The sequence below is a fragment of the Quercus lobata genome, chromosome 4 (assembly GCF_001633185.2).
Source record: "Quercus lobata isolate SW786 chromosome 4, ValleyOak3.0 Primary Assembly, whole genome shotgun sequence".
In the NCBI taxonomy this organism is placed as follows: Eukaryota; Viridiplantae; Streptophyta; class Magnoliopsida; order Fagales; family Fagaceae; genus Quercus; species Quercus lobata.
The window spans coordinates 88,399,702-88,412,751 of NC_044907.1; the positions used below are offsets into that span (position 1 = coordinate 88,399,702).

The window sequence follows — 13,050 nt, forward strand, 5'->3', positions numbered from 1 at the left end:
TTAATAATGATTAATTGAACCAATGTTAGGATAATTTTTTTTTTTATAATCTATTAAGGTTATTTTCTTTGTAGAAATTATAATTTCGGCCGCCCAAAACATATTATCAAATAAAAAATTATTAGCAAAATCTAAGAATTAAATTTCTATACATGCATTATTATAAAATAATAATAATAAAAATAAAATTGTAAAAGTTAAAATTTGTCACTTATCCGATTATTTTCATTTGGCTAACATTTGTTTTTCTTTAAATAAATTGCATTATAGAGTACTTCTAATGCAACTATTAAGAGTACTTTGTCCACCACAAAGGATTAGAAAATAAACAAAAATTAGTAAAGTCTCATAGTTTAACATCTAAATTGAGCACTATAAAAAATCATGCTATATAACAGAATAAATACCAAACTATCCAAATCATGCTATGTAATAAAATAATATTATATTTTTATATGCTATATTTAATTCTTTAGAACAAAGAGAATAAAAAATAAAAAATAAAACAACAACAACAATTTAAAAAACAAAACTAAATCACAATTTAAAAAACTAAACTAAACTGCATTAACCCAAAATAGAGTTTTAAAGAATACAAAAAATTATCAGCCTAAAGTAGAGATGCAAGAAAAATAAAATAAAATAAATCCACCAAAAAATTTAGAGAGAGAGAGAGAGGGAACCTTTTTTTTGTGAGGGAAAACTATGTATATAATAGAAGAGATAGTGACAAATTTATAGTAAGAGAGTGTGAATAAGAAGATGCAAAAATAAAGGAAGATGAAGGGAAAGAGAATGAATGATATTAATATAGAGGGTAGTGGGGAGATGAAAAGGTAAAAGAGGGAAAAAGATTAAAGAAGTAGTGGGAAGATGAAATGGTAAGGGAGAGAGAAAGGTTGGAGAAGTGTAAATATTAAAAAAATAAATGTTAAAAACAATCATAAGAAAATTGGAAAAAAAAAAAAAAAAAAAAAAACCCTAAAGCTTGAAAGGCTTCAACGTTTTTTATTTATTTATTATTATTTTTTTTTTTCCTTTAAGCTGAAAGGGCTCACACACTACAAGAAAAATGGGTTATTGCGGCAGGCCGGAAGCGCCGCTAAAGCCCAAAAAAGTGCTACTAAAGGTACATTTGACCTATAGTGGCGGGTGCTATTGCGGCGGGTTGTCCTGTCAGTGTTGCAGTGCTGCAATAGGTCAATTGCGGCGGTCACGAAAAGCACCACAATAGATCTACCATTTAGCAGCGCTTTTGGTCTATTGCAGCGGGCTAAAAACCGCCGCCATATGAGGTTTGCCATTCGAGTCAAGTGGCCTTTTAGAGGCGGGATAGGCCCGCCGCTATAGGACTTCATGTACAAATACCCTATGTACCTTTTAGCGGCGGTTTTGCCCGCCGCTATATGTTTGAAGCTTTAGCGGCGGGTGATAAACACCACTATAGGTCTTCAATTATTTCATAATTTTAGTCCTTCAACGACGGTTTTTGCCTATTGCTATAGGTTTTTTTTTTTTTTTTTCCTCCTGGGTTCTGAAACCACATTTCTATTACAAATAACCTGTAATAAATTTAGCTCCACTAAGACATTACCACAAATGTAACTAGATAATACCACAAATGTCTCCAAACTAACATTATATTAACATACAAATATATTATCAAATACATAACATTGTCTATAACCATCATCATAAGATTAACAAAAAAAAAATGTGGTCCTTTGAATAAAAAAACTGCTTAAATTAAGCTAATACTATAATCAAAGTTTCAAAGTGTTTAAAAATATCCTCCAACAGCTAATGATTTTTGGAGAGCTAGAGATTGTTGGACCAGAGGAACATCCTACATACAAGCCAAGATTACTCAATAAGTGCATATAAATGGATCGAATAGAATGACAAGAAAATCTTAGAGATTTACGACTTTTCATCTTGCTCATTCAATAAGTGCATACAAACCAAGATTACTCAACAAGTGCATATAAATATTAGCTCATCAAGCCTGTTAGGACTTTTCCATGATTTTGTTTGGGACTTGACATGGTTCTATGTATTTAGTTGGGCTTCTTCATTTAATTTTATCAGCTACTTCTCCACTGCAACACCACTAGCATGTAGCATGACATAGGCTCTTCATGTCCCAAACAAGTGTCTTGGTTCTAAAGACACAATTATTAATGAAAAGTAAAAAGTTCAAGTCTTCATAAAATGCCATTCATCCTATATTAGAGATTAGAAAACTTTTTATGAGAATCTTGTTTGCTTCTTTAAAAAATGTGAGAATAGTTAGAGAAAATGGCAAAGTAGAAGATACAATGGATACGTGCTACCCTAGGCAAACCAAATACTAAAAAGAATAACTTGGAAACTCAAGGTGTTAAAACACCTCCTAACCCAGAAAAATCTAATCCAATCACTGCTCCTAGAAGCTGCAAGCTCTCCAGAGTCTTGGCTTATTTGCATAATATCCCAATTGGGAATGGTAGAAGGATTTTAAAGGACAAGTAAATATCCCAAACTTTTTCCAAGTTACAAGATCCTAAAACTTATTCCTAAATAAAATTTCCAAATTTGTTTTCCTAACTAAGGGTGCGTTTGTTTCGACTTCAAATGAATTCCGGAAATCAATTTCCGGAAAATGGAGCGTTTGGCTGTGACGGAAAATATTATTTTCCGGAAATGAATTTCCTGTTGACCGAAATTTTCAGCCTTGACCACGGAAATGAAAATCTGCCTTCATTTTCACTTCAATTGATTTCCGGAAAAAGAGAGAGAGAGAGAGAGAGAGAAGAGAGAGCCCAGATCAGAGAGAGAGAGGGACGATCGCGCCGACGAGCGGCGCGATCGACGATCGCGCCGCTCGTCCGACGATCGCACCGCGCCGACGAGCGGCGCGGTGCACGATCGCGATCGTCGATCGAGCGACGCGATCGACGATCGTGATCGACGAGCACAGACGAGCGCGCTCGTCTCTCGTCGATCGACGATCGCGATCGACGAGCGCGCTCGTCTCTCGTCGATCGACGAGCGCGATCGACGAGCGCGTTCGTCGATCGCGATCGTCGATCGACGATCGCGATCGTTCGTCGATCGCGATCGTCGATCGACGAGCGCGCTCGTCCATCGCGATCGTCGATCGACGAGCGCGCTCGTCCATCGCGATCGTCGATCGACGAGCGCCGCTCGTCGGACGCTCGTCGGACGAGCGTTTCGCCGGATTTGATGTATTTTCTGGTAAACTGATTAAACGAACCAAACACCAAAATTAATTTTCCGTAAAATGAATTTTGTGACAACCAAACACATGAAAACGTTTTCCTTTCCGGAAAATAGCATTTCCGGAAAATAGCATATTTTCCGGAAATGATTTTACGCGAACCAAACACAGCCTAAGCTCAGCTCCAAGCAAAAATAAGTTGTGAACAACTCAAGTTAGGTGATGAAATGAACCTAGGAGCACAACAATGAACAAAATGCAACATAATATAGCAAAAAGTAAATAAATAAATTTGATACATATGGTCCTACATGTATGGTTAATTGGTTATCTATAATGATTTATTTACAATAATATGCAAATTGCATTTCACATTATCTATTCAAAATGTTTTTATTTCTTATTTTAATAAGTGGAACTCACAAAATTTTGAGAGTTTTGCACATTATTTCTAAGTTATTATATGATCATAATTTTTATCTTATTCCTTTTGGAAATTATATACAGATTGTTGTAACTTCCAAATTGATATACTTTTTTTTCCACTACTCACAAACCAATTAGATTCAAACACACGAAAAAAAAAAAAAAAAAAAAAAAAGTGCATGCAATTATTCTTTTCACTTTTTCTCACTAAAACTAAAAAAAAAAAGTACACAAAACCCTAAAACTGAACTGAAAAGGCTTTGGGTTGAGCTTGATAGTGGAACTAAATAAATAAGAGATGGGCTGGATTAATTATACAGATTTATTATAGGGTGATAGTAGAAGTAAATAAATAAGTAGTAGGCTGGATTTATTATAGGGTGATAGTGGAAGTAAATAAATAAGTAGTGGGCTGGATTTATAGGGCTGAAAATTGTAAAAACCATTTTAAAATTGTAAGACAAATTATATTTTAAAAAAAAAAGAAAAAAAAGAATGACGTGGCAGCTGATGTGACGCAACGTGAGAGCAGCAACATTAAACGCTACACTTCAGCTTTTAGTAATATATAGATTTGGTACAACTAAAAATAATGTGTGGAGGTTGGAGGAGTTTGATTCACATCTTGCTTGTGGTAATTCCCAGCCAAATGAGGCCAGGAACAAACTTGGACAACAAGCTCCATTCCTTGCTGGCTTAAATTGTTAGATATTTTGCTTCCACCTCCGTTCTATTCCTTTAGTGTTAGTGAGGATGACAATGCTCGTGAACTCTAGCTGTGTACTTTTATGACTGCACTTTGTATGGCTATCTGCTTGGCTATAAATATGGACTGGGGTTTAGTTGTGTCACAAGCTTCCAATGGCTTCAAAGGCATTCCACTTCTTGCTTGTACTCCGTTTGTGTCTAACTCCATCTGCCTTGATATGGAGTTGCCAGGGCTGCATAGATATGTGTTGGTGGGCCTATTTGGTCCTTTAATTGGATTTTCCCTTTGTTTTGTAACTTTTGTTACATATGCTGTTTGGTACCCGCATATATATATATATATATATAACTAATTAGCAACTATTATCATGGAGTAGTAGTCTATGGTTTTATGTATCTAAATAAGTTAAATATATAAAGTTTACTTAAAGGGATATGTAAAGATTCACATTTTATATATATAAAGGTTTTTAAACGTTATATGTAAGGTTTCCCATTAGTAGATGAAATCCAAGACCCTAACGGCCTAACCACTTACAAACTCTCTTTCTCCGCCTCCAAAATTAGATGAAACTTGAAAGGCAAGACACTAACTTACGTAGAAGCTCTCCTCCTCTGTACAAGTTTCCCTTCATACTACACACTCTTCAACTTTTTTGCAAACAACAATTTGCATTCCGGATTTTGTGATCCCATTTGACCAAACCGACATTCCTACTCATTTTTAAGTCTTAATTCAACCATTCTGTGTAAATTAATGGAGATGTATAGTTAAAGAAGATATACAATCACTCTAAAAAATTTATACAATATATATATATATATATATATATATATATATATTATATATATATATTGTAGGGGCTATGGCCCAAATTGACGAGTTGGGCCTTGGGCTTGTCCGAGGACACTAGCAAGTCCGAGGAGACAACGTGACTTAGACGATCTACGTTACAAGCCTTATCATGGGAAACAAGAGAAAGAAAGTCCGAGGAGGGACCTCTCCTCAGACACTGAAAATCCAGAGCAAATGTATGTTCAAACCGCTGAAACACAACCCTTAAACACGTGAAAAGGAAGAAAACTCAAAATATCTAAGCAAAAGCTGCCACCACTACATTAAATGCACTGCAGCTACTTTTCTGGCCGCATTAACGTGAAGAAGACCCCTGAACAGTGTTACCTTGGCTGCCACAACTCACAAAGGACTGAAAAGGGTGTCTGATGGGATGGGTGCTCAAGTGGGGGTTCAGATTATCAACAAATGTAAAGCCCGGATGATCAGGAAGTTTATATAATGTAGAGAAGCCCCCATGAGGTGGGCACGAGAAAAAGGGGGAGAGAATACTGTAGCATGCAAAAGAACCCTAATGTAGTGATCTGTATTCATAAATAAAATTCTAAGTCTCCTCAGACAGGAGGTCCTTTCATCATAATAGCTTTTGTTCTTGTCTGTGTGTTCCTTAATCCCATGCAAGCCACCGCTCAACTCATCTAAACCTAGTTTTTCGACCCATACTCTACAAAATTCATTGTATTGGGCTTTTTGGACCAGGATTACATACGGTGCGGGCTTGGGCTCCAAACTTTGTCCTTACATATATATATATATATATATGTTAGAACCTCAACAGTCCCACCACTCTCTTTTCTCTTCCTCGTCCAAAACCTCTCTCTCTCTCTCTCTCTCTCTCTCTCTCTCTCTCTCTCTCTCTCTCTCTCTCTCTCTCTCAATTTTAGTGGTATATTTGGATTCCTCAAATTGAAGATAATATTCACTCTTACTAATAGGCTACACATTAGAAGGATTGTCTTCTAAGATAACGAATGTTTTTCTTGCTGTGTTACAGAAAATGTCAAGCGCCATGCGATATAGCATAGTCTCCAATAGTCATATTACTTTCAACTATGTTCATATTAAATTTTGAGTTGTCCATGATGCTATGGTACTAGGTATAAAGACCAATTTGTTAATATGACTTTTGATATGCTCCTACCGCTGATTAAGAAATTCACAGCAACTTTGACCAAATTGTTTATGATGCCTTCAAATTGCAAATGGCTTTTTTTTTTTCTTTTTTTTAACACAAATGCATGAAAGTTGTGGGTTCATCATAAGCATAAAGATGATCATAAGTTTGGATATTGACAAACAATTGAGATATTGCAATTTAATTTGTTACTTTTAAGACTATTAGGTTTAATTCGTTAAAAGATTTTAAGTTTAATTTGTTACTTTTGAAATGATATTATTAACTTGTACCTTTAAAATCATAGGGTTTAAAATATAATTTTTCCAAAAATTGATTAGTTTTTTAAGTGAAAAATAGCAGAGGACATGAGGGACTCCAGAGCAATTATAGTAACTCTTTCATCTATTACATATAAATATTTGATGGGCCTTAGGCTAGGAAGCATCTACACGGATATAGGCATAGATGCAATACGATGACACGTCAATTTTTAAAAAATTAGGACACAAGTGCGGTAAAATAAGTTTATTAATTAATTATTAAATATATTTTTATTTTTATTTTTTATATATTGCTAAACATTTTTTATATAATGAAAAATATATCAATTAATAATTATTATATATATCACTCTTAAAATATATATTAAAAAATAAATAAATTTTGGAAGCGGAGGAAAGTGGATCACACATCCTTAAGTTAGTGGATATCATTTAATAAATAAATAAATAAAAAGAAAAAAAATGTAAAGTTGGCATCCACTGCAAAGTTAAAAAAATTATATTTAAAAAAAATAAATAAATGCATTTCACCACATGACATAGGCTACACTTTTTCTCCAAAATAATTATGCTACACGTGACTCGTGAGCCAACTAGCCCCACCCTATATTCATTTCGCATCACAGATATGCTACACGTTTCTCGTCCACCACACCAATACATCACATCACCAGATAATGAAGGAAGATATTGACGAGGCATTCACTATTCTTGATAATGAAGGAGAATATCTATATCTGTTTTTTTACATTTTCAGCATCGGTTCACATGTAGGCAGACTGCATGTTCTTCCAAGGCTCTTTGTTTTGAGCAATACTTGAATCACACAATTTCATACAATTTTGGCCATAACTTTTCACGTGATAAGTTGTGAACAGTAAATGTGTGGTGATAGGTCCATATGAGACCATATCTTTACCACTTACAACTCATCATATGGCAAATTATGGCCAAAATTATGTGAAATAGTGTGATCCTAACATTTCTCTTCTGTTTTTAAGCATTTTGTTTGGATTTCGGTTTATTTGTAATTTTAGTTTATTTTTACTATTATTTATGCATTTTATTGAATTTTTAAATATTATTTATGAGTCTTATTAAGCTATTCAGATCAATTTGAGATCGACTTATTTTTACTGAAATTAAAACTTTTTTACTAAAAGTAATATAAATAAATTTACTTTTTTTGTGAGTTCTAGTTAACTCAACTGGTAAAATCTCTAATAGTTGTATAAGAGATTTAGGGTTTAACCTCCGCCTACACCAAAAACTGATTAGTATCTTGATCTGATGATAAAGAACAATCATAAAAAACGGACGTCATAGATTAAAACTCTCTAAATAAAAAAAAAAAAACTTACTTTTTAAACTAGAACCAAACAAACGCTCAACTTATTTTTCAACATTTTCTTTCGTCTTCTGGAAAAAGTTTCTACTCAAAAAAAATCTATTTACATACATTTCCATGCCCACCCACATCTCATGTCATATCATCACTTTTAACACTACCAACTCATCCCAAATCTCTCTCTCTCTCTCTCTCTCTCTCTCTCTCTCTCTATTTTCTTTTATTTTGCTTATCCAACGATTTCATTATTTGAATTACATTGAAAAATCCCAGCTCTTTTTTTTTTTTTTTTTCCTTCTTATCATCAACACCAGTAATGATTTTCTTTGGTTCTTTTCCTTCAAATAAAATTTAAAAACAGTAAAACTTCAAGAACCGTTGTGCAGAATGAAAAAAATTTCAGGGTCCCACTGCCGTCTGCTCGGCCTACCACCACCATTATGCCACCGGAACCATAACTGGTAAACTCTTTAATAATTTATTTATTTTTTTGTTAAGTTTTTGGAATGGTTTGTGTTTAGGTTGGTTCTATTTTTTTGGTCTGTGTGTTAGATTTGAAAAAAAAAAAAAGGACTGTAATTCTGTAAATATGTTTAATGTTTGACTACTTTGTTTTCTACCGTCCACTTGTTTGGTAAATAGTATTGGTCTTGCTTTAAGAAATCAAAAAAATCTTTTTACCAAAATGTGTGTTAAGTTTCAAATTTAAGTAGATGTTAACTTTTAGGTATGCCCCTTCATTGGACAAAAAAAAAAAAGGTATGCCCCTTCATTTAAAAAAAATATATAAAATTTTTTAATTTTTTTTTTATGTTGACTTTTTTGTCATATAAAAGACATTCATTTTAGGGGTATTTAAAGCATAAGTTTATAAAATACATAAATACATCTCTTTAGAAATTTTTTTTTTCCTAAAAAATTAAAGTGATACGCATTTATATTTAAAAATTTAAAGATATTGAGAGTTAATGATACTGAAATTTAACAATACATTTAGCTCGAATCCTCTAGAGAAAATACATTTAGCTCGTCTCCTCCGCCACTGACTAGATTAGTTGACCGAGTTTGATTTTCCTTAATGTATCAAATAAGTTTTTAAACTTATGATGACCACATTAAATGTTTTGATCATGTGAAATTTCTGTTACAATTATGGTTAAGTGATTAAATTCACAATTTTCTAATAGTTTTAAACTTTTAGGACAATCGATAATTTAACATGGTATCAGAGCAGGAGATTCTAAGTTCAATCGCTGACTTTACTCTACCTCCCATTTAAAATGTTAAATTTCCCCTTGTGGGCCTAAACTTCATTATGGTTAATTCACAATTTCCTAATAGCTTAAGTTCATCAAAGTACTGCACAAATTATAGTAGTTCACAAAGCATGTTCATGTGCACATTCACTCTATAGAAGCAAATAGACCTTTGAAAATGTATGCAAGCAACTAATTCGTGTTATTCTCACAAAAATTTGAAAATATGTGCAGGTTTGGCCTCGTTGACAAAATTTTAGGCTTTGCCACTCCCTCTATATATGCATCCTAACCACACTTTCTAGTGCTTTGTTCACCTTATTTTCTAGACTTGCTCATTGGTGTAATTGTTAAAGTTGCAATGGATATCCTTCCAAACCTGCTTCACATTGTGGTCCTTTCTATTTCGTTCTGCCTTGTCTTCCTCATATTTAGACAAAAGTCCACTCATTCCAAGTTACCACCTGGTAAAAAGGGTTGGCCAATCATTGGGGAAACATTGGAATTTGGTACGGCTGGACAAAGGGGAACCCCAGAGATGTTCATTAAGGAAAGAATGAGAAAATACTCTCAGGATCTCTTTCAAACCTCACTGTTTGGGGAGAACTTGGCTGTGTTGTGTGGTGCTTCAGGAAACAAGTTTTTGTTCTCCAACGAGAAAAAAAATGTCACTGCTTGGTGGCCACGAAGCATACAGAAAGTAGTGTTTGAATCTGAAGAAAGCTATGACAACAATGATTCTACTAAATTGCGTAGCCTCGTGGTTGAATTTCTAAAGCCAGAAGCCCTTCAACATTTCATACCTATCATGGACTCCATGGCAAAGGAACACTTGGAGACAGATTGGTGTCCTCACAAACAAGTCAAGATTTTGTCACTGTCATTGAAGTATACCTTTGCATTGGCCTGTAGATTGTTTATGAGTATCACAGATCCTAACCATGTGACAACATTTTCTGATCCCTTTTACCTTGTCAAAGCTGGTACAGTGTCTGTGCCTATAAATATTCCAGGTACAGCCTACAATTGTGCCTTAAAAGGAGGCAAAGTTATTCGCCAAGAGATTTTAGCACTCATCAAAGAGAGGAAGCAAGAGCTAGCAGAGAATAAAGGGACAGTTGCTCATGACTTATTGACTCATACACTCCTTGCATCAGATGAGAACGGTAGAGCTTTGGACGAGATGGCGATTGCTGGAAACATTTTGGGCTTACTTATTGCTAGCCATGATACCACTAGTTCTGCTATCACATCCGTGTTGAAGTATCTAGCAGAGTTCCCTCATGTTTACAATCTGGTCTTGCAAGGTACTTCTTCTAAACATGCTATCTACAATTGCTATGGCTAGCTATCTCTACAACTTAACCATTAATTGCAGAAATATATATGAAGTAACACTGGTGTAGCTCTTTGTTAATTTTACTTTACTCAATAATTTTTTTATTAGATTAATATTTTAATATTTTCACATTTAGATTAAACATTCTGGATCTTCTAAAAACATAAGTGCTAAATTTTGTACTAATTATATTTTATTTACTATTCGATTCGTAACACATATTTTATGGATAATTATTAATCTTGATAATCTTGAAATTTTGCAAACGCGGAGGGTATATCGGAAAAATGATAAGAGTTTACCTTCAAACTGGATTGGAGGTACCTCAAACCCACAACATGACAATTCAAACGATCATTTATATGTATTTTGTCATATGACCAATTTTTGTCATATGACCAATCTTTTTTAGAGGAAGTCACATGACCAATTTAATGCATCACATTCATTGTTTAAATAATTTAATAACTCATATGATTTAATATTTATGTGAATAGTCAAATGCTAGATTTCACAATTTACTTAAGTGGGGTTTATATAGGGAGAGATAGTTTGGGTTAGGTATACATGGGCTTACAATAGAATTGAGCTTCTTGGGCCTACACAAATAAACCTAATACCTCTAACAAGCAAAAAGTATGTGTTTCAAAGTGTCTGTGTTTGTGTTTTAAGTTTGTGATTAAGGATTTTTTAATTCATAGTTTGCCTCCAAACAAAAATCTTGACTTCATCACAGATGCCTTATAATTGCTGGGTGAGGTTAATCTACTATAATGCCCCAATCTTTTAGTGGCTATACACTAGCTAATAATAAGAAATTCAAAAACTTTATTTAGTATGCTGCATGTAGCTCTTCGCACAAGCGACACATGGTGCTATTTGGAAAGATTAATCTAATGAAAAAGTGGAGTATATTGTTAAGCAGAGCAAATGGAGATTGCAAGATCCAAAGGTCCAAAGGATTTGTTGAATTGGGATGACATTAAAAAGATGAAGTACTCTTGGAATGTAGCATGTGAGTCAATGAGGCTATTATCGCCTGCTCAAGGAGCATTCAGAGAGGTTATACATGACTTTACTTACAAAGGTTTTACTATCCCTAAAGGGTGGAAGGTATGTTTCATTAACAATACATAAGCCAAATTATACTTAGTGTAATGAGATCTGAATCCATAATTTAATGGTAATGCTTAGAGTTCTGAATCCATATTTTTGCAGACATTTTGGACTGTACATTCGACACACAAAAATCCTAAATACTTTCCAGATCCTGAGAAATTTGATCCATCAAGATTTGAAGGGAATGGCCCAGCACCTTACACTTTCGTACCATTTGGAGGAGGACCTCGAATGTGCGCCGGAAGGGAGTATGCTCGTTTACAAATACTAGTGTATATGCATAATGTGGTGACAAGATTCAAGTGGGAGAAAGCAATTCCAGATGAAAAAATTACTTACCAACTATCCTCCATTCCAGTTCATGGTCTTCCCGTTATCCTTAAACCTCATACCTCTAGTGATAACTATCTCTATAACTAAAGTATAGGAAAATACTAAATTTATTATTAATTTTACTACAAAGGTTTAAAGGCTCATGTAATAAAATTTGTAGTATCTCTAATATCACTTTTTTGTATAAGCTTACAAACAATTTGTCATAAATCACAAAAACTAATTCAGGCATTTAATTATGTGCAATGCTAACAATGCTACAACTGTACAAGTCTTACAAATTGATATGACATCAATTAAATAAAAGTTATTGTGTCATTCATTTATTTTTCTCTTGAAGTCTATCAATCATATTGTAAGAAATATGTAGTAAAATTTATAGTAATTCTAGCATTTTATTTTATTAATGTGGCTAATTTCATTCATTATTACATCAATTTGTGAGTTCTTATTGTTATAAAGTAGATGGTAACTAAGCATTTCCTTTATATTTTCTCTAATTAGTTTACAAGGCCTATAGGGGACAAGGACCCCAGCAGCGTAGGAGCCATTTTTTTTTTTTTTTAATAAATTTGTTTTTTAATTGTTGGGTGCCAAATGCTTTATGTTTTTACCACATCCGTGCAAAATGAATCCCATTCCATGATAGGAATTTTTCCCTATAACTACCAAAACTTTCTTACCTACAGTTCGCCTCATACCTTACAGAACAAAAAAGATCTTTTGTGATATTACAAATAAAGACAGTATTTAAGCTTGCCTCTTTCTTTCTTTTTCCTTTTGGCTGAATAGTATTTAAGCTTGCCTAAGCATAGAATATAAATCCTGCTAATCTTTCTTTAAAAATAGGCAAAAAAAAAAAGGTGCAGCAAGTGAAAAGGAAAGGGCAGTGCTTCAAGGGCTACAATATTCTGCAGGAAAATCAAAATATTCCGCCAACAAATTCCTCAAAACCTGCGGGTGATTCATGGTTATGGTGATTTAACAACATAAGACTGCATAAGCAATAAACTATATCCTTTTCATTTCTTTGGAAGTTTTACCTAC

General features: G+C 33.7%; 1 protein-coding gene across 1 annotated transcript; it reads left to right on the forward strand.

The window, feature by feature from the left end:
• Positions 1–8,125: 8,125 nt before the first annotated feature.
• LOC115986083 (beta-amyrin 28-monooxygenase-like) lies at positions 8,126–12,090 on the forward strand. Its single transcript, XM_031108946.1, has 4 exons — positions 8,126–8,417; positions 9,447–10,519; positions 11,477–11,664; positions 11,770–12,090. The coding sequence occupies exons 2-4, from the start codon at positions 9,574–9,576 to the stop codon at positions 12,088–12,090; spliced, it is 1,455 nt and encodes a 484-aa protein (XP_030964806.1). The 5' UTR covers positions 8,126–8,417; positions 9,447–9,573.
• Positions 12,091–13,050: the final 960 nt, after the last annotated feature.